The sequence below is a fragment of the Patella vulgata genome, chromosome 2 (genome assembly GCF_932274485.2).
Source record: "Patella vulgata chromosome 2, xgPatVulg1.2, whole genome shotgun sequence".
NCBI classification, from domain to species: domain Eukaryota; kingdom Metazoa; phylum Mollusca; class Gastropoda; family Patellidae; genus Patella; species Patella vulgata.
Genome location: NC_065880.2, coordinates 47,581,288 through 47,607,109, shown reverse-complemented (window position 1 = coordinate 47,607,109; position 25,822 = coordinate 47,581,288). Strand labels below are relative to the sequence as shown.

Below are 25,822 nucleotides of genomic sequence, written 5' to 3'. Positions count from 1 at the left end.
ACAATCACAGGCCTAAAACAGATAGGTAGTGCTCAGTCAAATATACAGAATAAAAACATCTGCTGTCCAGTTTAAGTTGTATCACAGCCAAATATCTGTATAAAAGTTTAAGTTTGGTGAGATCTGGTCTGCACTATTATATTGGATTGTATCAATTTTCCTATAATTTTGAAATATTCTTCTTTACAACATTCTGTTACTGTTTTAATTCCACTTAGCGAAGATATAATACCTTCAAAATTTGATTACAATAAAAATAATATCTTTAGGGGTCCACCAGACCCTTGAATACCGGAGACAGTTCTTTTTTTTTTCTGTCATTAGAAACTGGATAATCATACTACAAATTGTTAGAATAGAAATTGGACCATATATTTGTTTCCGGTTTATGCTGTTTATAATACAGTATGGTCCAACAACATCTTTAAGAAGTTAGTGTTCAACTGACCTGACTTGATCATTCATTTAGCCAATGAAAATGTGCCTTTTCCTTGGCAATGATGGTTCAAGATAATCGATAGACTAACAATGTATCCAAGTCAGACCAAAACAAATTTCAATTAGATTGACTGATCAAAGAAACGGTTGTGTGATTGTACTACTGTCATTCCACACTGATCAGCAGTGAATATTCACAAGGCCGCGACAATCACTGATAAGGATGACATCAATGCGACTTAATTTAATGAGCCACAAATATTAACTTTTTTCCTCCGACAAATTAATTTTTATGTATTAGAAAAATAAAAACGTTTAATTTATTTGTAGGTAAAAATTATTTCCTATTTAGTGTAAGTGGGTATTAAAATGAGTAAAATGTTCCATTCCGCCCGAACCATGCGCCATTGAGCCAATGATTGACACTGCGTGATGAAAAGTCACGTGTTGAAGGTAGTCATCTTTTACAGAGATATTAGAAGACTTTCGTAATCCTCTGTGAAACAGCTATTGCAGTCATACCCCAAACAAATACTACTTTCCCGTCCAGAGTACCCATTTATCTTTCTTGGTTGAACAGATTATTTACGATTCTTAACTAAACTCACCAATTTTAACAGCCCATGAATATGAAAGAAAAATATCACAAGGTCCAATGGGATATCAGAGAACAGCTGGTGCACAGTTGATATCTACTAAACCTCCCAGCTCGACGGGTATAATAAGACCTAGAAAAGACAATATGCCAATAGGTATGTATAGCAATACTTTATATATTTACTGTATTTTAGTGAAACATTTATCCGGATGACGGGGGGTTGGATGGCTGAATGGTTAGCACATGCGCGCTGTATCATAAAGTCTGTCATTGAGTCAACTGGCGTGGTTTCGATTCCCCGGTTGTAACGTGACATGGAGTAGGGTCCCTGTCCAACCTCGTGGGTTTTCTCCGGGTCCTCCAGTTTCCTCCCACTGCTAAAGACCCCTACATGCAAGCGAATTATTGAAATAAAATTAAACCATGTCAGTCTCGAAATGACCTAGTTTGTGTCGAGTGGACGTTAAACCCCCATTTCTCTCTCTTTATCCGGATGATACGATTAAAGCATGCAAGTTTCATGCATGAAAATGAGCCAATTTTTGATAACATTTATCCTACTTCTTAAGATTTGAAAAAATTCATTAGCTTTCCTATTAAGGTTTTCAAAACTCTGTAATTAACCATGGAATTATACAGTTTTTCACCATGGTTCATCCATATGACAAGAATTAAGTAAATTCAATTAACCATACAAGATTAAAAAATGCACCACGGGTAAGGGTCATAACTCTCTAAATAATTAAGAAAATGGGCTCATTTTCCACAGAGTTAATCGTTTTCTGAAACAGTTAACCTATGCCAAAAGTTGATGAAATATGTTTTCTCTGAAATGTGTTTGCAATGAAAATGGACACTAAATTAACTGAAGACATTATACAAAGACATCATACTGCAGATATATACAAAAGGTGTATCTTGGATATAGAGTATAACCTTAGACATAAATTAATGATTATCTTTTAAATTTTACAAGTGATCATCTAATATCTTTCAGAAATGTCAGCATAGAAAAGAAAATTCCTTAACCCAGAGGAAGGCAAATATTAAAATACAGAACATCATTCATTCCTAACTAATGTGTTTTTATGTATAAAATTTTACTGTGATAGTGTATCTCCTTTTTTACATTACAATAAGTTATAAATTGTAAAATATTTGTATATATAAAGGGTTTTCATTCTTCATATTTGATGTGTATATTCAGTAGGACATTTTTGGGTCTTTTATATATTTATTATTATACATAATTATTATTCTGTGATAAAATAAAGAAATATATAGGTGAAACGTTTTGTATATTTGCTCAAAATGAGGTATCTGATGAGTTCTTGCTGGGAAAGTCTTTTCTATTTTATCAATTCCACAATGAAAAAGCCTTATAGAAAAAGTGTAGGTCCATATAGAATTTTGTGGGATTTTATAGAATACTATAGGAAAAAGAATTCATTCTATAGATATGTTTACAATGCTACAGATCTGAAATAATTTACTATAGTATTGTATAGGATCGGTAACTTGAGTTTTTTCTAAGTGTAATTTCCTATAGAATTCTATAAAATACTGTAAGAAGCTTTGGAAAAAAAATGAACCTACAGATTTATTTGATCCGCTATAAAATTGGTGGTAAAAACTATAGTTTTCTTTAGAACTAACTTGTATCCTGAAGTCAATTGTGTAATCCCATCGTTTTCTATGATTTTCTATAGAAAACCAAAGAAAAAACATTTGGTTTGTAGATTTTGTGGAGAAACATATATAGATGACCATTCTATAGTATAGAATTTAGATTTTACTTAACCCAATTTAACAAATATATCAGTATACTGCAGAAAAATTTAGGAAATATATCTTATACAACAGATTCCATAATTTGGACATCTGTGTTTGATTATAGTTATAGCTTACTATAGAATTTACTATAGAATGGACAGATTATTCTGATTCCAGCAGAATTCTCCTAATTGTCTCTCATACCAAATGCCATGAATAAAAAATAAAGCCTTCAAATAATCTAAAATTTGTTTAATGTATAAGTATGAAAATGAAATTTTGATACATATTGTCGCTTTAAGAAATACTTCACCCCACCTTACAAAACATGCCAATCATAGAGCTTTAAAGCAAAAGGAATCAGTAATAATTATACTTAAAATAAAGTCAAAGAAATCAAGACAGATAATAATACTAGAGTTTATTATGAATACAATCTGACTGTTAAGTATCCTGCTAGTTAGATCTTAATGTCTATAGCCGATTCTGTACTCAAATTATATATCTAACCATACAGTGGATGTCATCCAGCCAACCGTGAATACCTGTCGATCAGTCATCATTAACAACCAAAGAGTGATTCGTAAATCACAGTTCGTTCAAATGAAGTATATCAGCCGGGTCGGGAAAGGGACCCTTTTATAAACCACTTCATGGATATTTACCAAATAATACGGCATTAATTTTGACTTCATCTCCTAAATCCCTTTTAGAGATTTCGACAAAAAAAAAAAACGGTACCTAGCCTAGAGGGGCATATTTATACACGACTTCAAAGATGTTTAATAAATACGGTAGATATGTTTCTTGGGTGTCGGGTTTGTTGAAATAAACTGGGCTGAAAGTGGACCAATTTGGACTACATCTAAAACGTTTCATAGATTTCAAACAAACGAAAAATGGCATGTAGAAATGTTACCATGGAATGCTTTTTTCTCCTTTAGGATATTTTTAAAAATAAGAGTACCGGTAAAAGCGTGGGCGTTTTAACTTGTTTAAAGAAAGAGCTTCATAGATTCCAACATAGTTTAGTGGGGGATTTTTGTCTTGGAGTTGTTTGGAACAGGTATATGTTCCTCTTGCTGGCTTGATTTTATCGCTAGCATATTATTGAAATATAGTTAGTCCCTATATAACAGAGTTTGTGTGGATTGAACTTATATAAAAAAAAAAGCCAGATCATTCAGCAAGCTCTTCAAAATCTATTTGAGATGAACATTGATGAAACAGTCGTTTGTTTGGCTTGGTTAGATAAAGGTCAAAAACTAAGTCAATAGTTGGATTTGATTGAAGTTATCAAGAAAATTTGCAAGTAAGAAGGCCGACAAAGAATTACAGGTGATAAAGAGAATAGCAATCCCATTGATTTACAGACCTTTAATTTTATTGTTTTTTACTTTACGGGTCACGATCTTAAAGAGGAATTATTCACATCAAGTCTGCTTTTCAATAATATTACATTTAAAATTTCCCTTGACTCGCCTAATTATCGAAAATCCAAGCATCTATCTTAGGCTCTTTGACACCCCCAAGAAATGTATTGAAATTTAAAACCCAGCGATGGATGGGTATATTTGTCTGAAATTTGTATAAAATCCAATTATAAATCTTGGAAGGAATGTCCACCACGTTTTATAAAATGGCATCATTGCGTTCACAAGATTTATTGAAATTGTACATGGAAGGACATATAGATCGGAAACTGATAATTAAAAGCAAATGACCAATCCCAAAATAATTTTAGATGAGCTGAAAGGGCAAAATGATCTGTTTTTATAGGATCGGTTAAACATGCATTATGCAAGAGCAAAATCTGCTTATTACAAGTCTTTCTTCAGGCCTGAAATGTTATCTAAATTATCAATTAGACATTAATTAACTTATCCAGACCATAATAAACCCTCGATATCAAGGCTAGCCTTCGATGTAGGCTGGATTAGATTCCTATATGCCGCTAACGGCCAAAGATAATTAAATCAGAAAAAAGTGGATAATCGAGACTATGCTGTTTATATTAATGATTTTAGTAATGATAACCGAGATTATGCAAAAATTTCACCGGCTTCTTTCTCGGCTCATAGTGGATCAATTTGACTGAAATTTTCAGCTAATATCCTTTACACTATCTAGTTTTTAACTATTATAGCGAAAACTGCCATCTCTTTATCTTATCTCCCATAATGTATCTTTAATTATACCATCGGAACGACCAGACACTGTCCTTTCACACGTCCCCCACCCTGCACCACAAGGAGCGAACCCGAGATCTAGTTAGCGAGCGTCCTACTCCCTGAGCCACTGCAACTCACATGCTCCAATGAACAATACCACCTAGGTTTGGCATTTTTGGGCGGGTTTGGTGACTTGCTGTACTGGGGCGTTAATGTGGAATCCTATCAAATTTCAGAATATTTCGACAGTAAATATCAGTTGCTCTCCAGTTTTATTTTTGTTATATTGGACGAAGTTTTCTTTGGATTTTTTTTTTATATTTGATAGAATATTTTTAATTGAGGCAAAAGGAAGAGGTATGTTTAAATTAAGAAATTTCGACTGTAAACCTCAGGCGCATGACATAAGGCCATAATATATTTAAAACCTAATTGGGTTTCTCAAAAACTGACTCAATTTCACGTGAATTTGCATGAGATTTTTAATGAATAATATAACAGATCGGCTAACTTCTTTTTGGTATTTGAGTTACATACCTGTATTATCATTATCATATGAAATCTGGCACTGACCCTTTAAATATACGTGAGATTAAGAACGAAGAAACAACCAGTTATATGGTGTCTTTAAGTCACAGGCCACCGACGTTTAACAAAACCATAGAACATTATTTATTGTCTAGAACTGTCTTTATTTGTTCAGAAGAAGCAAATATTTGCGTATAATTTCTAACTGTCATCCAATAAAATTATAGAAATCGGCTGACAACCCAGCTTTAAATAGATGTATATTTGAGTGATGACACGCGCGTAAAACTAATGCAAAAATAATTCAAACTAAAACAATCTTTGGTATTTAGTTTTCCCGAAAATACTCATGTCAGTATAGAAGCCTATAATATAACTTATATAGGGCGGTAGCACGATTTAACTAATATCATTTAAACCGGACCATATTTCTGATAATCTAAGTGATTTTAATCAAACTGCTCTCTTTTAAGCCTGTTTTCCACTAGGCGAATTTTTTCGCGCGAAGCAAATTTTTTCGAGTACAGGCATGCGTAGTATAATTTCAAGCGGCGCCACACTTTTCACTGGCTCTTTTCTCTGCGAAAAAATGAGTTCGACCAGTTTCTACTTTCCAGGAGCGAAAAAAGGAGCAAGCCAATCAGAATTCCGTAAACTCTCACGTGGTAATACAACTCACGAGGCAAGGCCACCCCATTCTCGTTTCTCCCCGCAAACAAAATGGCTGAACTGAACATTTTTCTCCTAAACCAAATGATGAAGAATGGAAATTCGAATCTTTCTGATCTGGCTAGCACAGCAATCCTTAATGATGAACAGGAATTGAGAATGGTTGATGATTCTGCTGCAATCCCTGCTGGCCCAAACAGTACCGATAGGCCTATTGACGGCGAAACTCAACCTGAAGTCGAAAATACAAGCGCGATTGCTCGAAATCTTTCGCGGCAAAAAAATTCGCCTAGTGAAAAACGGGTTTAACAGCTTTTGAATTCTAATAGGCCAAATCCCATTGACTTACATAACGCGTGTGAGAAAGGCGCTGGCTCACTAACCAGGTCCGGGGTTCGACCCTAATGTTGGCAGAAAAAATTACCCGGGATTTTCCAGTGCGGTATCCCCATGTCTGTGTGGTGCCGACCGGAAGGCCTGTCAAGGAACAGTGCCTAGTCATTCGGCTGGAACAAGAAACCGAGGTCCCATGCTCACTTTGGCGTGTACATTAAGAACCCTTGTCGGCGTTGCGTATGTCTGTCTTCACTATACCTGATTTCAATCATTCACTCATTAAGGGCGTAATTTTGTAGGATTTCTAAATGAGACAAAAAGCCTAACAATCGATAGGGTAATTCGTAAGCAATGAAAAAGAGCTTAGCTTATAGAAATGAGGCAAAACCCCAATCGATTAATAACGCATACAATAACAAATAGCAATACTTACTTGCTTTAAAATAATAAGATGTATGACAACAGTATGAGATAACTCACTGTCGGCACAGAGTATTTTACTATCTGTGCTGTCGGTACATAACGTCATTAGTATTGTGACGTAATTTATTTGTTACCAATATTTACGAAACTAAAAGCACAGTACGCCGAAAAGTTGCTCGGTGGCTCTGATATAATATACATGTGAATTAAAACATAATTATCACAGTTACACCTACATTGAACTGCAATTCCCATGTATAACAGGTTCAAGTAGTTCGGATGAAACGGAAAACTAAGGACACTTGTACACGTTGGAATTCGAAATTAGACTAGTTCTGTGAGTCGTAGCGGCACTACCTGAGCACAACACCCTACATAGTGTATGCCCGTCATCAATAGCACGGATGGTGCAGACAAGTAGGACGCTAAGCCTCATTTCCTTTCACTTTTTTGTCCAGAAATGGCCTGGTGAGTGTCGAGTGTCCGTTAAATACCTATTGTCTCTCTGACTCTGTCACAGAAACAAATGGAATTCGCCGTTGAGTTACCAACATAAAACCGATCAGACTTTTGGGTTTTTATTTTAAATTCAGCTAAATTTAATTTAAATTCAATTTAAATTCAATTTCCGGTAGGCCTATTTATATTTCGTGACATTATGATCTCCAAACTCTACAGGTCAGTTATCATTATTATATTATTTTATAAAATTGTCAGAAATATAGCAGTGTGTTAACATAGCACCAGCCTTCACCACCATTTACATAAAAAGTTAACAGTAAATGAAAAATGTTTATTTTGACCTCGTCCCAAAACTGCAACCATTCTTCACTATGTCGTAAGGTGGAACATAAAAAAGAAAAGTGTGTTGTTATTTTATGTTATTTTCGTAGCTGTTTATCTATATCTATCTATCTACCTATCTATATATATATATATATCTATCTTTTTCTTCAGGGATAAAAGTTAGTATACATACACCATGCATTAGTTTTTATTCACAAAAATAATATCAACGGACAACTCGATTTTTGAAGAACAGGTATTACAGCATATTATACCTGGTTATTTGAAATGATAGTCTATCGTCATAACCCATGTAATTCATATAATAAATATAGTATAGCTGTAGTAACAACAATAAACTCTCCTGCTAATTACATGCTCGCATCTGTTAATTAAAACGAGCTATTGTAGTTGATCAGAAGTCTGAAGCGACAGTTGGCACTATATAAGTAATGTCAGACAAAGTTGTCGTCTTCTAGATTTTACCACTGATTCTGCGTGGGAAGCCCTCTAATTACTTTGATTTACAGTTCATGTTATATATATCCTGGCGCCTGTCTAATTACTGGACATACTGACAGTACCGTTAGACTTCCTTGTCATATTTACGAAGGCGATTTTCAAAAAAGACCCAACACGGCTTATGTTGGGTGCTGAGTTTGGTGGTATCCGCTTCAGCTTGTCGGACATCTGACAAACCATGATATTGTTCCCGGATATTAATAACACTTGAAAAGTTTCACTGTTACGTATATATTGAAAAAAAAATCTATCAATGTTTATAGGTGATATACAGTGGTATAAAAAGAAGCGCGGTGGATCTTTGGATCAAATTCGATTTAAATTCTTCTCACAATAAATACTGTTTATCATATCGACCAACATCTTACAGGTAAGTTCCTTCAATTTACTGCATCAAATTGTCTATGATTAGATATTTTATTATCATTACAGTGTGGATTATGTAGCTTTCGTTGTTTATTTTAGGAAAATTATTTTTGTCTGAAAGATATTATGAGTGGACAAATGATTATTTGTACTGTTTTGGGTGATTTGTTCTCGCCTACTGGGATCCACTCTTTTTAAATCGAATATTTCAGTGTGGATTGGGTAGTTCTTGTTCCTTTTTTTTAAAAGAAAAAAAGGATAATAATTTTTGTCTGAAAGATATTATGAGTGAACAACTGTACAGATTTGCATGATTGTGTTCACTTAATGCGATCCAGTCTTTTTAAATAAAACACTTTTGGGGTTGTTTTCAGCTTTATACGTTTATTTAACACATTTTAACTCGCCACTTTTGTGGTCTAATCTATTCACCACCGCCATAATCAAATATATATATATATATATATATATATATATATATATATATATATATATATATATATATATATGTGTGTGCTTATCACCGGTAAAGATTATCTGTCATTTGATATTGACAGAAAATATAATAATCAGATTGTTAGTGGGAACATCTGCGATTACAAATCCTTTTGATATATCAATTTTCAAAATCATTGGTTTATCTGTTTAATTAACAGAAACGAATGTAGAATCACGGAAGCAGGCCTAAGCCAAAAGATCTGTTCAGTCATAGATAATACCGTATTATCTATGGTTCAGTCCAGCTCACAACCCGGGTTTTGGCAATCGTCACCAATCGTCATTAATACTTACTGGAAGCAAAAAGTCAACTCATAACCGATTTGATTTTGGTAATGACGTAGATGATTTTGTCCACAGCAACATAAATGAAATAAAATAGAGTTTAACGTCCTACTTTTCTACACAAATCGGACCAATGACGACCGAAATAAGCCATACAGTGTGTTATGAGAGAAATTTTACCCGGACAGCAGCGCTTTAGCCTCTTATTTTCAGGACAAGGTGAAATCACGATTAAAAAGATCCCGGGGAAGTTTTCTCGGCCAACACAGGATGGAACCCCGGATCCCTTGGTTAGTGAGTTCAGAGTTCACATCGGTTGAATGTTGTCGTCAATAATACAGCAATAAGAATTTCGAACACTTCCATAACCGGGATTGAATGAAATAAATTTCTTTCTGTATAATTATTTCCATTTTTTATATGGTAAATTTTAAAAAAAACATAATCGATGGCTGATCCCGTCGTTTCATTTACTTTGTTTTATCGTGTTTATGTAATTCCCTGAGTATTGCGACACGTCGCACCAAAATCCAGTCGGACCAACAAAAGGACCAATCTCTACCAAGACAGAAGACCAATCGGACCAACTTATTTTATATTATTAGACCACTAGGACCAATATTTTGCTTGACTCATTCGTTCCATAATTAAAATACTGACATTGCTTCCAGGATATACCTGTCAGACATCTCATTACACACAGAAATTTATGTCCTCTTTTTACAACATTTTCCATATGTGCTATAAAAGTCATTTGCGATCAAAGGTCGCTCCTAGAAGCTTTTTTTGGGAGTAAAACTGTAGGACGTTAAACCCCATTTCATTTCATTTCATTTCATCTAGAAGCTTTGTCTGCACTGAATTCAATTCGAACATTGTTTAATTCCAGTTTCAAAGATAACACGTCCCTATGATCTTTACAGAAGAGCATATCTGCTGTTATACTTTCAGAAATTCAAAATTCCCAGTCAATTTCGATAATTTGTCTAACGTACCATAGTTATTCGTTGCATGCCAGATTGTCGTCTGCGAGGTCAATAATTTTCCTGATGTAGTTAATAGACTAAAGTTCATTTATCATGATATTGAAATGTGTCAGGCTTCTAACAGAACTAGTATGTTATTGTTGTTTATTACAATTTTCGTCAAATACATTATTGATGATATTATGGACAGCCCTGGAGTATACTTAATCCTTTATATGCAATATCAGCGATTTGACACTTCTCAAATAACCCTGATTAAAATTGAATTCATTTTTCTTTGATGTGTCTCTTTAAATGAAAATGTGGTAGTGTTTTCTCAATAACAATGCATGTGTGATTCGCGTTAGCGTATGCCAGATACAATCATATGGTACCAAACCTTAGTTTGAAATTAACCAAAAAGAGCATGTCGATTTGATCAAATTTGTTTGCCGTTAATTTATATTGCACGTTGGATATCTCTTCCCATTTAAACTTCATCGATCGTGGATAAAACCAGTAATCAATACTGATTTCAACTTTCGACAGTTTCAATCAAATGAACACCCTCCGCTTACTAAGCGAATGAAAATGTAATCACGTAGAGCTAACATCACGCCCCCAGTTCAACCCAATTGTTCAGTTTATTTTATACCAAATCAAAGAAGCCCCGCAAAAAATGTAAATAATATAATAAAAAACGATTCGCCTCTCAATTTTTTTTCCAGTTATAGTCTGATCTACAGACAGTAGTGTGTTGCCCGTAATGGGGTTTCTCAACATGTGTTTGCTTATAATGGTGATAATAATGACTATATACAGATTTCCTGCCAGTGCTGATCTTGAAAGATTCTGTAATTTAGAAAAAACGCACGAAGGTCCACATCCTAATGGTTTCTGTGGTGACGGCCTTGATCAGGTGCTCAGATTGGTATGTGGTAGTCCTTTCAAGCGATCGTCTCCAAGTGGTAGGTATATTAAAACCGTGTGCTTTTGATACAGATTTCTGAGACCGGGTGGTGGAGTTGACAAAGAGTGGCAGTGTATGTGTGTTTGTGTATTTATGTTAAGAAGGAGGGGGGAGGGGAGGGAACTTCAGCTTCAGCATACGGTGTTCCTGCAAAATTTATGTTATTTGCAAAGATCAAAAGGAAAGAGATTTAGTAATAATGTACATACATGTTTATTCCAACGCTAATAATCTGCGTAACGGAACCTGTTAAAAAATGCGATAAGGTTGGCGTAAAATAATTCATTAGCTTCGAAATATTGCCTTGGTGATCTGTAAACCTACATTTAGATGAAGTCCTAAAGGTTAACGTCAACTTTTCTATTAATTACAGATATTTTGCGTGCCAAGTGATTTATATTTGCTACTTATATGCTTTTAATTTTAATAAAAGACATACCGCGGTCCACCTGTGTCGTGTGGTGTCTTAACAAAGGCAATTTGTTTCCGTTCTGCAGTTTATCACGCGTGTTCCACTTTTTATCTAATAATAGGGTAGCGGGTTAGACCCGTGCTACTTAATCACAAAAGACAGATGACAAATGATTTATTTTTTTTCGTTTTAGAAGTCGATTTATTAAATACCGAAGAAGGAAGAGAAATATCGATATAGCTATAATATGAAATATTTTAGAAGTATTCGAAGTTTCTAAATACTGAATTTTTAAAACATTACTGAAAGTGTTTTTAATTAATAAGCTGTACTGAGCCAAATCAATATTTATAAAGATAGGCTTGGTATACACATGATCATACGATAGTTATTTTACTCATTTGTGAAATATTCGGTCCACAAATATTGTAACGCGTATAGCCAATCATTGCATTGAAAGAATATACACATGTTCCGGATATCACACAATCTTTCAATATCACGATTCCCTCGTTCCGCCATATCCTTAATGAAATGAAATTGTTTTGGGTTTTTTTCTCCCTACTTATCTGCACTAACCGCGGAAGACAGGCATACGCCACGTACATGTAAAGTACTATGTGGGAAATTTAGATTCCAACTGTCAAGGGTCTTTGATGTACACGCCAACGACTACACGGGACCTATTTTTTGAACCACCCACACGACATAAATATCCCGAGGAACTGTCTTGACCGTCATCGGGAACGAACCTCCTGTTTACCGAACCAGTGCTTTGATCACTGAGTCGTGCGCCATATTATATAGCGTCGATTATCAAATTATGGACTACAAGAGGTCCAGGGGACTATTATTTCATGGTGAGGAAGACATTCGAGGCGAATGGTCTGAAACCTCTTCACAATTTGTGACCAATCAAAATACAGTGTATATAGATCGGAACATAGTAATTCCTAAGAGGACTTTTAAAGTGGAATGTCTCCAACGGCGTTACAAGCTGAGCCCCGACATCAATGCCATCTGCACATAATATTAAGAACTTAATAATACACCCTTCATCAATCTGACTCGTAACTGTAGATTTATGTTGCGATCATTGGAGTCTATATCCTTCATAAGAAACCCATGCTAATTGGCTTGTTTGTTGTTCTTAAATTAATGTACTGTTTTTTTTTATATTTTTCAGGAGGAATAGAAACATTAGTCAAACGGTCTTTGAGAAATAAACCAGTAACATTAGATAAATTTAACGCGTTGTCATTCTTGAAACGTTCAGGATTTGGTAGACAAGGAATAACGTGTGAATGTTGTAACCATAAATGTAATATAATTGAACTTGGTCAGTATTGTAATGCGCTGCCATAAATTATAATTTCATAATACAGGATCATAACATTCGACAAGAAACGAACCTTACAGCCAATATTCTAAATATGAATACAATGGAGTCTTATGAGACAATTAACGAACGATACCTTAGTAACAGTCGGCAGAAAACAATTACAAAGCTGCATAAAAGATTAAAAGTGGAATCCTATTGACTAGACACATCATCATCAATTATACTGATTTCCATATGAGCACGAGCGAATGTCGTTAATAATGATTTTGATAAAAAATCTCACACATTTTCATTTAAAAGACTCGAAAAAGACGCCTTTAGAACTGTATTAAACCATCTATTGTGAAACTTGAAAGATTTGGAACAGATTGCCAAATACGGAAGGCTGGTAATATTGACTTTATTGTCCTTCCATACTATTTTCATATTCTGTTTTCCTTTCTACACAATTCCAATTATCAGTATGAATTTAATGTATTATATATTCTCTCACTTTTCTGCCATTTACGTCTATATATTACTGAAATTATGATTATATGTACATAACTGATAATTTATGTTAACTTATTCATTTTTCTGTATCATAATAAGTTTACCGTGAATAAAACATCTATGACGCAATATTTAAATATGATTACCATGGAGTCTATAAGACAAAGATGTCATCTTAAAAACTTTTTTTAACATCACGTGAATAGGAGTCGGGTACAAAGTGCCTTTTGAAATGTATGTGTCTTAATAAAAAAAAAATATACATACATAACATGCATCGGTATTCTTTTTCTTATTCCTTTACATTCTGACCACAGAGCACTGCTTGCTTTGAATCGTACTGAATTGCCCAATTGAGGTAGCAGATACAAATCAACTATATTTCAAATGTGTCCACGCAGTCATAGAGCATACAGATGGCGACATGAAAAACAAAACAGGTAAACTTCGGGTTGTCATATAATCGGCCGATTTACATAATATTGAATAAAATCTACGACCGGGTGTTTTCACCAACATTTGTTAGTATAAATATAGCATATACTTGACAATCTTGACAATTATGACGATTTTCATCAAGCCCTAAATCGAGTTATTGCAAACATTTTGCTTTGAACTCCCCGGATTTGTGTTCCTAATGTTATAAGCTTTACAGAAATGTATAATTTGTTTAGCAGGGAGGACCTTGTAGCGGGAACTCCAGACAAGAAACTTTGGCTGGGGGCATACGTACGAGCCAGGGGGCCAGGCAGCTTCCCCCCTATCTTTCGGACAATCTGACATTTCAGGCAGACGGGTAAAGTAAAAAAAGAAAATTAGTTGGCAAAATAAGTGCCCGAAATAAAATAAAATAAAACACTAATTTTACTTTTCTTTTAATTTAATACAGGAATTTGTACTGAATTGACTATGGGTTAAACATTTTGTCTGGAGCCACTCTACTTTGTGCGACATTTTTCGGGCATCGATTATTATTTGTGAATGCAGCTGCAACAGTCTGATTGGCTGTTTGGGATGCGTTTGCGGCAGTTAAATTTTCTCCCTATGGTCCCGTGACTGTAAACAATTGATTCGTTGATTAGAATTCGAGTCGGCCCCCTAAATTATAGGCTATTTAGACCACTTTGAAGTTGCTGTATCTACGGACTTGAATAGCAGGTAAACGCGTTTGTGGCCGTCAAATTTTCTAAATTATCTTGGGGGATCCCTACATGGTAAGCTCCGCCCCTTCGCTTCTCGCAAAAGACTGACGCCGCCTCTGTAACCCGAAACTTTCCGGGCATTTCGGGTTCTACCCCCCTAACAGTCATCGGCCCCGTACGCCTATGCATCATATACACTTATTTAGACATATTTTAATGTTTTACTGATTATAATATCAAATTTACCGCCAATTTCAGGCATTGCCTCCCACTCTCCCTCTACAGGCCCTTTCCCCACCACCAAGATCTCTTCACAGTCTAGGACGTTAAACCCCATTTCATTTCATTTTCATTTCTCTTCACAGTTCCCCATAAGGGCATTACATACACTTATTTAAAGATATACATTGCTATAAATTTTTGTTTTATTAATCTTTCATATCACATTTCCCACCATTTTTATGCATCGGACAGCCCCCACCATCCCCTCACAAAGTAAAACATACTAATAGTCAATGTCCTGAACCGCGGTGGTTCAGTGAGTATGTGTCATCTACAACACGGAAAACTTTTAATAAACTACAGACTGTGATTTTAAACGTTGAAGTGGTAAACTGCTTTTAAAAGACTTGGAATTTTTAGGAAGCCACGCGAGCGAATGAGTGAAATAAAATTGAACCATATGTTAGTCCTGAAATGACCTAGTTTATGTCGAGTGGACGTTAAACCCCATTTCTCTCTCTCTCTTTCTCTCATTTCAATTTGGAATTTTTAACGAACTGAAAATAATCACACGGACAGTTTTTATTTAAATAATCCACGGTCCAGCTATGTGTTTTTTACCGCGAGAACTTCGCTTTTCCACATAAACCAACCTGATTCTTTTTCCCAACTGTTTTTTTTTTGTTTTTTTTTGTATGCGCACTCTTTGCTTTTACCCATTTCTTCCTTTTTTATATTACACCTTGATATGTTGTCAGTCTCTAACCACTCCACTCTAACCACAGGAATCTGACCTTCTATCCGTATATATATGCATACACCATGTCGTACCAGACAATATATAATAAAAAAGAACAGGAATGCAATGCCTGTTGAAAACTCGATCTTACCTGCTCTCGCTTCGGCTCGTTTTTTTTTTTCAACAATTCGTAATGTCAGGCAACCAAACTTCTGTCAATTCACTCAGATATGTTTTTTCTTCAATCTAGTCGTTTTGATTTGCATAAATACTCCCACAAAACGATATCATCGCCACTTGTTTCCAATATTTACATCGTTTTCGCCCATTTTCATTTTGTCACGACCGCCATGCGCTGACGTCACACAAATAGACGCATTCGACAGACCTCGTTTTTATTTGGTGCTGGGGTTGAGGGATTCTACCGATATTCGCCGAATATGCATAGACGTTTCACTGACGCATGAGACGACCCTACTCCTTATTATGTGTTAACCCTTCGGCCATTTTAGTAGCTTTTCATGTAAGCAATTTTAAAATGGGAGCTAAAGAATAAAATTTGCCTAATTTTTTTTAGTACCGTAGCTTTTCATGTAAGCAATTTTAAAATGGGAGCTATAGGATAAAATTTGCCTAATTTTTGTGATTTAAACAATGTTTTTTTGTTTTTTTTTAAATCAACTTCATAGGGCTTTGGCAGAGTAACACAAGCTGTGACAGGTCTTGTTATTGAAAAAATATTTATAAATACAATATTATGTGATATCAATATAATTTTTAGTTCATCTGATTTAACATTTCGTATTTTAGAAACAATTAAAACTAATGTAAAAATTTCAATTCTGCATAGGCTAAGTAGGCCTACTATTTAAGAAAAAAACAAAACAATTATAACAAATAAATCGTACATTCAATTTTGAAGGGCCTCAACAGAACCATTTGTAGTTTGTTGGATTTACCAAACAGCATTTTAAAAGGAAAAAAACCTTTATATATAGGCCTATATAAAAAAAAATCCTATGAAGTTGATTTAAACAACAAAAAAAACATTGTTTAAATCACAAAAGAAAATTAGGCAAATTTTATCCTATAGCTCCCATTTTAAAATTGCTTACATGAAAAGCTACGGTACTAAAAAAATTAGGCAAATTTTATTCTTTAGCTCCCATTTTAAAATTGCTTACATGAAAAGCTACTAAAATGGCCGAATGGTTAACACATAATAAGGAGTAGGGTCGTCTCATGCGTCAGTGAAACGTCTATACATATTCGGCGAATATCTGTAGAATCCCTCAACCCCAGCAACAAAAAAAACGAGGTCTGTCAAATGCGTCTATTTGTGTGACGTCAGCGCATGGCGGTCGTGACAAAATGAAAATGGACGAAAACGATGTAAATATTGGAAACAAGTGGCGATGATATCGTTTTGTGGGAGTATTTATGCAAATCAAAACGACTAGATTGAAGAAAAACATATCTGAGTGAATTGACAGAAGTTTGGTTGCCTGACATTACGAATTGTTGAAAAAAAACGAGCCGAAGCGAGAGCAGGTAAGATCGAGTTTTCAACAGGCATTGCATTCCTGTTCTTTTTTATTATATATTGTCTGGTACGACTTGGTGTATGCATATATATACGGATAGAAGGTCAGATTCCTGTGCTCTAACTTATTAACTAATTTCTATGTCTAAATTACTATATCCGAGATAACTCTTTGAATAATTTCAACATTGAGAGCATACCTTTAATTTAAACCTGTATATATTTTATGAATATAATTTTATACAATGTGTTTATATGCCTTACGGGAGATGAATTTATATATGATCAAACTTGTTTTCAAATCCAAAATTTTAAATTTATATGGTGTAGGCCTACCTTAATATGTGAATAGTTGTTGAATAAACAGTGTTAGAAGAAAGAGTAGTCGGAAATGCCGCTGTCTAGGCAAACTTTCCCTCAGAGCACACTGCATAGCGCTTGCACTTCTTCATTCAGAAATGACTGGAAGCCTACGGCTAGCCCCCGAATCCATTCACTTAATCGTGGTAAGATAATTCGGAGACTATTTGCCACATATGGCAAGTCTCCGTGCCGCAATTATCAACCGATTTCAATGAAACTTACAGATCACGGTAACATTAATAATATCTCAGAGTAGCCAAAATTTCGAACACTTCCGGTCCGGTGAGCAGTTTCCGAGACATCGGATTGCCACACATTTCATGTGTAAGGCTGACTGGCACCATTGTTTAAGGGCAAGGTAAAGTGACAAAAATTGTCACAACACCTGAAATGGGGGGTGGGGGTCCTCAAAAAATCATTCACAACACCTTTAGTGCCTTCGTGCTTGAGATGATACTGAACAATAAAAAATGGATGAAAATAAAAAATAATGACTTTGGAATTTGTAATTTTGGAAATTATGAAGCAAATATACCATTCAGCACTGCACAGCTACAGGGTAAACAACTCAACATGGGAAATCAGTCTCACAGAGATACCTGAATATATACACTACAACCATCAAGACTTCAAATTTTGAAAACTATCTTTGTTTTAGCACACCACGTCCATATCATTAAATATTTTTTTTTCAAATATCCACCATTTTTTTTCAAGGGACTACTTTCAGACTTTTTGCATGGTGTACCATCATAAACATCATTTGGATTAAATGTTTCGTGTCTGTATGGAAAATTGTAAATACTGCATCACAATTTCCTTGAAACTGCTTTTGGTTTTCAGCAATTTTTTATAATGAATACGGCCGCCATGTTAATTCCGGGGAGTATGAACGTAAATACCCGGTTGTTCACTATGTTATCGCATCAATCAATCTGTGTCAAACTGTTTTAAAATGTGCACAAATATTAAATTTTTAAATTTTCCCACCCAAATTTTTATTGTTTAATAAAAATAATAATAAAGATCCATGGACCGACTTATCTCCGGGCTCCACTTTCCACAGTAAAGGTTATAGAACATTTTATTTGACATGTCAGCGATCTCGACCGCAGTTTCTCTACGTCTACCTACTTGTACTTACCTTCGCTTTATCTTTTAATTTTTATTAAAATATTGATCTTTTAAATTAGTGCAATGTACACAATAATTATTCCTATACAGTAAATTTGTTAAATTGTTTTAGAAATTTATGGAACTAATTAATAAAGAGTGTAGAGAAATGAATGTTTTTTTTTAACAATAAAAGTGAACAGAAATCAATAGCCCGCAGAATTATATGTAGCCTACCGGTATTTTTATTTATTTGTTAATTATTTTATTTTAGGAAATTAGGGAATGAAAAGTGAAGAAAAATTAATAGCCTGCGTAAAATGTTGTATTTCTATTTATTTATTTGTTAATTATTTTTAGAAATTTGTGGAACTGAAAAAGTGAAGAGAAATTAATGGCCTGTAGAGAAATGAATAGTTTTAGAACAACAACAATAAAGGAAATATGTTTCCAGAATGAAAAAAATATTTGAAAGGTCATTTCGGGACTAACATATGGCATATGGTGGGCAATTCCACGCTAAAGTAATAGGCCTACAATTAGGTGAAAAATTTAATTAGTTGACAAAAATAGTGTCTTATGGTGGGAAATAATCCATATTTTGAAGAAAAATCTCAATTTGGGTGGAGACTCTTCCAATTTTTTTTTATTTGGTCTTGTGTCAAGGTTTACGTTGTAAATGTCGAATTTATAATTCTAGTATTTTCTTACTTTGTGTTTGTTTGATTATTCTGGCTCATAATGAATGATTTGGCATTAGTTAATTATCTGACAATGTATATAAACATAATATTTAAACATTAAAATATAAAAGTAATATATTTTTGTGAAGGTAACCAACATTGAAAAATATCACTAGGAGAATGTACGTCCGTTACCAAATATTTACATTTTTTTTTCTCTCATTCATATTTTTATATGGAATTATTTAAAACTTCATATCTAAAGCTTTAATAACCCATTCTTACTATAATGACTGTAAAAAGAAAAGATTTGCAAAAATTCTCAGAATAACTTGGGTTTTCATAGATGTACGTCCGTTACTTTTCACAGTATTTCATGTTACCAAATATTTCCATTTTATCTCTCTTATTCATATTTATTGATGGAACTGTTCAAAAACTCATATTTAAAGCTAATAAAATCATTCATTCTTGTTACTATGACCGTAAAAAGAAATCATTTGCCAAAATTCTCTGAATTACTTAGGGTTTCATAGATGTATGTACGTCCTTTACCAAAATTTTAGGGTAAAAATGTACGTCCGTTGCCAAAATTATCTCTACGTCCGATTATTTACATATCTAATGTAATGGGTTACATCCGTTACCAGAAAATATGTACGTCCGTTACCACAATAATTTCTAATTTACTGGGTTACAAGAATCCAAATGTGAGAAGTGATACACATGTAGTATTAATGCCCTTTCTTAAAAGGATTAAAACTTTTAAATTCCACAAGACAATTCACAGAGTTTTGAAACTATGTCCATGCAGGCAAATCATGGTGACTGTTCATTTCTGTATGTCCGTTACCTATACTTTGAAGAGCCAATATTTATTTCCAGTGTTCATGAACAAATTAAATTATATGGCAAATTATACTGAAATCATATGTCTTTAATGCTATATAAAACTCAAACAGTTAATTATTCATGGTTAGAAAATATTGGAAGTAATAAAAATATGGCGAGTTCAAAATGTACGTCCGTTACCGTGGAATTGGCCTGGTTTAATTTTTTTATTTCAATAATTCGCTTGCGCGTAGGGGTCTTTAGCAGTGAGAGTAAACCGGAGGACCTGGAGAAAACCCACGAGGTTGGACCGGCGACCCTACTCCTTGTCACGTACAACCGGGGAATCGAAACCCCGCCAGTTGACTCTATGACACATAGCCCTACGAGTTAGAAGATATGGTGGCTGTATAATTTAATATTATATTTTTTTTAAAAAAAGGTGTTAAATGTGTCAAATTGTGTGTGTGTGCGGGGGAGGGGGGTGTAGGAGCCCAGGCCCTAGTTGTGTGAGGTTGTGGTTGAGTAATGAGTGTTTGTTTTCGGGGAGCATTGCAGAGACAGCGTCTCGTTCGGATGGGACGAAAAACCGAGGTTCCGTGTAGGCCTACACCTTGGCGTGCACGTAAAGAACCCTTGCCAGTTGGAATTCAATTGCTGTCCGGGCAAAATTCCCCTTAGAGCACACTGTATGGTGTATGACCGTCTTCATTATCCGACTAGGACGTTAAACCCCATTTCATTCTTCATTAGGCCAATTTGTTTGTTTTCGCTTGTTCAGCTGAACTTGTTTGTGTTTAGAAAGATATTATGACATGAAAATGTATTATATATCTTAAGTTTCTTTATCTTATAAAGATTTAGTAGTTAAAAAGGGGTTTCTTTTATTTTAAAATGACCTTTAGATTAGGTCTTCACATCAAATTAATGACATTAATTCGATGAGTAGGCGACGTTTACATTGGAATGAGCTTGACCCTAACCCAGTGCTAGAAGTAGAAGAATGGACCGATTTTTGATAGGTAGGCCTACAGTTGATAAATCAATCTAACCTGTGAAACGCTATTCCACTACCCTTTTTCGGGTGTTTGAGCAGCCAAAACAGCAGCAACTTTCTGGCATATTGATTATAAAACACGATTTAAAAGATCTAATGGTCGTCACTGTCGTCAGCGTCAACTCCCCGGAACTAACATGGCGGACAAGGCCCCATGTCAGCACGCTGTCACGTGATCAGTGCGGACTCTAGTTTCTATATATAACTCTATGAGTCAAACCGAGTGGTTATAATGACGTCAGTCGTCGCCGTGTTGTTGACGTCGCCTAACGTGAGTAGCAGCCTTGAAAAATTGTGAAACAATTGAATCAACTTTGGAATTTATTTAATAACGTTCATCGATAGGCTGTTACCTTTAACCTGGGACAGATCAATTCATAACATTTTAAGGTTTGTGGACCTTTATTTATTTTATTTATTCACATAATAATTTAAAAAGCACCTAGGCTACTCAGTATTTGAGCATATTTCTATCTACTTTAAAGTTATTTCATGCACCACTGCCCGTTATGCAGGTCTTTGAATTGTATGGCTATTCATGGTCATTTGAAAATAATGGCTACTCATGTATACTCAGCCAAATTAAAAACTTGACACTGATGAATTTCAACAAAAAAAATTTTCTGGTAAGTCAAATAAATTTTAAAGTGTTTCTAACGATAGTAAGTAGTAAGAAGCCTTTAATTTCATAAAATTGTAAAGTCACGTGACTTTTGAGCACATAAAGATGAAAAACCTGAAAAACACGTGAAAACACAAACTCGTGAGGTCAATCGATGCACGCACACGTAACTTAAACTGGAAAAACAAATTAAAATTGTTATTTTCATCTTTGTTAGAAAATGCCGCGCCTTTCAAATGTAGAACGTCTAGACGTGCTATAGGAGGTAGGCTCTCAATCTGTTTCACAGAGAATTACGAGTCTAGTATTGTAGCGGCCTAGCAAATATTCACTGCGGATCAGTGTGGTAGGCTCTATGCTGGTAAGTCTGTGGTCACTGTTGCAAGAGACTTTAATTGTTCACGCCAGACAATAATTAATCTTAGAATGAGAGTGCTTCAAACTGGAACTATTGCCGACCGCCCAAGGGTCGGGAGCGTTACGTGTGACGTCACTCCAGGAAGATCAAGCAATACGATTACGTCATCTTAGAAACAGATTTGTCACTGCAACCTCCACAAGTAGAGAGATATTTGGTGGAAGGGTGACTGCACAAACTGTTCGAAATCGCTTGCAGGCTGCTGGTCTTCGAGCTCGGAGGCCCTATAATGGACCAATATTGACACCTCTTCATCGCCGTAACCGACTTGTGTGGGCCACAAGACACATAAGATTTACTCAAAGACAGTGGAATTCGGTTGTCTTTAGTGACGAATCTCGATTCACTTTGAGACTTGCCGATGGCAGGGTCCGAGTGTACCGCAGACGAGGTGAACGTTACGCTCAAGTATGCGTCAGAGAAGTTGACCGATTTGGTGGCGGCAGCGTCATGGTTTGGGGTTCTTTTTGTGCACATGGACGTTCTCCTCTTGTTGTTGTCCAAGGGAACTTAAATGCTGTCCAGTACAGGTATCAGATTTTGCATCCTGTTCTTCATGCAGAGACATGGGCCTGGACTAACGTTTCAACAAGACAATGCTCGACCCCATACAGCAATTGCTACCCAGAATTTTTTAAGAAATGCCGGTGTCTAAATCCTGGATAGGCCGTCGCTTAGCCCCGACCTTAATCCTATTGAACACATCTGGGACGAACTGGGTCGACGTGTTCGTCAGCAAGTGAATCCACCACTGACGTTGCAGGACCGTCAACATGCTCTTGCTGAGCAGTGGCGACGTCTTCCTCGGGTAGGCATAGTGTTTACTAATGTTCTGAGATCCATGAGAAGACGTTGTGTGGCAGTACGAGACGCTAGAGGAGGCCACAACCGTTACTAAACACTTTATTCCGACTGTTCTCCAAGTCTGTGAATTTCATTTTGGGGGGTACTGTGACATCACGAACGTTATCAATGTCAAGGACTTTTGGCGAGACGTATTCTTGCTCTCTGTTGATGTCAAGGTCGTCTGTGCACAACATAACACTAAAATAGTTGCCTTAAAAACCAAATATTAAAAATCTAGTCCCAAAAATCCCGAGTGTCAAGTTTTTAATTTGGCTGAGTATATTTGGGCCTACTTCTAATGCTATCTTTTAATCACATTAGGCCTAGCCTACTTCTCTAATGTTATCTTTTTATCACTGCCCGCTTTTTATACGCCCACATTTTCATGTGGACGTATATTGTCGTCGCCCCTGTCCGTCCGGACGCCCGTCCGTCCGTCCACAATTTGTTTGTGGACTCTCTACAGGTCACAATTCTTGTCCGATTTTGACAAAACTTGAAATATAGGTTTATCCCCAAAAGTAGGGTTGGGAAAATAATGTCGAATTTAAGTGACTGGTGTTTTCAGAGGCGAAATACATTGTACTTTGGGAATCCGGTCGGGGCTGTCGATGAATTTGGGTGGCTCTGAATTGGTGTAAACCGAGAACATTCAAAGAAAATCACATCTCAAGGCAGTACGAAAGAATAATAATATAACACTCAGTTGATTTGTTATCACATGTGTATTTACATTGCATCAGGATACTGATCAAACATCGATACATTAATTTCAATCAATGGCAAAGGCATTCTTCAGGAGCGTATCTATGTCACGACATACACAGTTTTCTGGCTTCATTACATTCTTGATTGGCTGAATTAGTTCGTTCTTACAGAATGTTTCGTATTTAAATCTCCCATTGTCCATTTTTATTCTGTGTTTCTGTCTGATATCATTAGCAATTGTAGCACGAATGTAGGCGATCTCGGAGAGGAGTTCTTTGTCTGTTAGCTGTTTGAGGATGTTCATATTCTCCGGCGTTACAGGTCCACCGTGTTTCTTACAAGTACTTAGGAGCTGTAAGGTCTTCAGAACTTTCTTTTTTTTCAACTCCTCTTTCCGCTTGATTGCCAAAGTTTTCATCAGTTTTACATTTTCAAGAAAGTCCCTCTCTAGTTGTTTAACTAGTTTGACTTCGTTTGAGTTTCTGGCCCATTTCCATTTAGACTACATTCAACAAAGTCTGCTCGTACCAGGAAACCGTTTGTTGACACAATGTTTTTCCGAGAATAAGTGTTCACATTGGTTATACCTCCTGATGCTTTGACTTTGTTATCAAGTTTGGCAAACTGCGATTCGCACCCTAAGTTCGTGAGTGGCGCGTATTTCAATTTATCAAAATCGACGAATTCAGTTTCTAGCTCGCAATCGAAGAAGTCCATTTCACTCAATTGCCTGTTGATGGTAACTAGCACTTCCTCTAACACAGCACCTATCAGTTTTCCTTTACCAGTTGATGTTCAGGTGAAGTCTGCACTGAGTTTTCTCAGTTTGTCGACTTTTTCATTGAAAAACTTCCTGATACCGAACCAGTTTCTATCATCGCGTTGAGATGCGTTATCAATTCCAAGAATATCCATCAATGGGAATATCATCAGATCTCCGATCAGTGAATATACTTCTGTGCAGCAGAGAAACCATTCATTATTTATGAATGTGGATACAGCGAGACAGAGTTTATTCGAGTTCACATCGACAAAGTCATCGAAGAATTCTAAAATAGCCTCTAGTCTTTTGAGGTATTCTTTGGCTAGTTCAGCTATTCTTCCGAACCGATTTGAAGTGAATCCTTTGAGTCCACTTGTATCGTGACCTTTCATTTCACACCACTGCATAAAATCGCTGTACAACGAAACAGAGTGTGAATTGTGAGATGGTGATAGTAATTTGGTTATTGCAATTAATCCGACAGTGTGTACACTCGAAGATGCTGGTTTTAATATCTTCTGACAGTCAATCAAATTATGCAGTCCTACCTTCTGTTCGGCTTCTCTGAACATTTTATCCTCGGCATGGTCGACACCCAGAATAATATGTGCACAGCATTTCAGGATTTTGTCAGAACTGATATCCAGGTTTTCCAACATAGTTTTGCAGTCGGACGCCCTGTCGCTCATCCAAAAGTCAATTTGGCTTTTTATGTCCTCCAAAGAGCTCTGTGACAGAATGGCAAGACATTTCAACTTGAAGTTGTATGCATCTGCAGCATCTTTACCAGAATGCGAAATGTTCTCAATGAAGCCGGTTGTGAATGATTGTCTCAGTCTGTCTGGTCCACACACTGTCACACAATCAGTTTTTACATCAAGTAGACGATGTCCCGCGGCTTTTGTTGTGCCATCAAGTCCTACACTAACCACTGTCATTTTTATTGAGCAATTCTTTGGCAACCAATTGAAGATTCAGATAGGAAGCGTCCTCAAGGTAATTCATTATAGTCCTCCGACTCGGCATGACGAACGTCAGATCACCCGACTCGCGCTTTATTTTCAATGATCTGGTTGAGGTTGTCTGTTCGTCGCTGGTTGAATCATCTGAGTCTGTTTCTACGCCAAACAACATTGAATTTTGAAATTTTTTTGTTGCCATTTTGTCTGTCTTTTGGAAATTCTATGTGCTGGATTTA

The 25,822-nt window shown here is 35.7% G+C and overlaps 2 protein-coding genes across 4 annotated transcripts in view; both read left to right on the top strand.

Moving 5' to 3' along the window:
* Nucleotides 1-2,326, top strand: part of LOC126810359 (sperm-associated antigen 17) — a 33,600-nt gene extending 31,274 nt beyond the window's left edge. For all 3 annotated transcript variants that reach the window (XM_050535367.2, XM_050535366.2, XM_050535365.2), the window contains 2 exons: nt 1,047-1,190; nt 2,034-2,326. In XM_050535367.2, coding sequence (XP_050391324.1) covers nt 1,047-1,190; nt 2,034-2,047 — 158 coding nt within the window. In that variant the 3' untranslated portion in view covers nt 2,048-2,326. The remainder of the gene's footprint in view (nt 1-1,046; nt 1,191-2,033) is intronic.
* Nucleotides 2,327-11,132: 8,806 nt separating this feature from the next.
* LOC126810685 (con-Ins Im2-like) lies at nt 11,133-13,774 on the top strand. The gene is made up of 2 exons (XM_050535863.2): nt 11,133-11,326; nt 12,927-13,774. Exons 1-2 carry the CDS (start codon nt 11,140-11,142, stop codon nt 13,103-13,105), a joined length of 366 nt encoding a protein of 121 aa, XP_050391820.1. The 5' UTR covers nt 11,133-11,139; the 3' UTR covers nt 13,106-13,774.
* Nucleotides 13,775-25,822: the final 12,048 nt, after the last annotated feature.

Excerpts from the sequence above, each read along its gene's own strand:
- LOC126810685 (XM_050535863.2), top strand. The coding sequence starts at position 11,140 with ATGTGTTTGCTTATAATGGTGATAATAATGACTATATACAGATTTCCT. Across the intron at positions 11,327-12,926 it reads CAAGCGATCGTCTCCAAGTG|GAGGAATAGAAACATTAGTC; the intron begins GTAGGTATATTA and ends TATATTTTTCAG.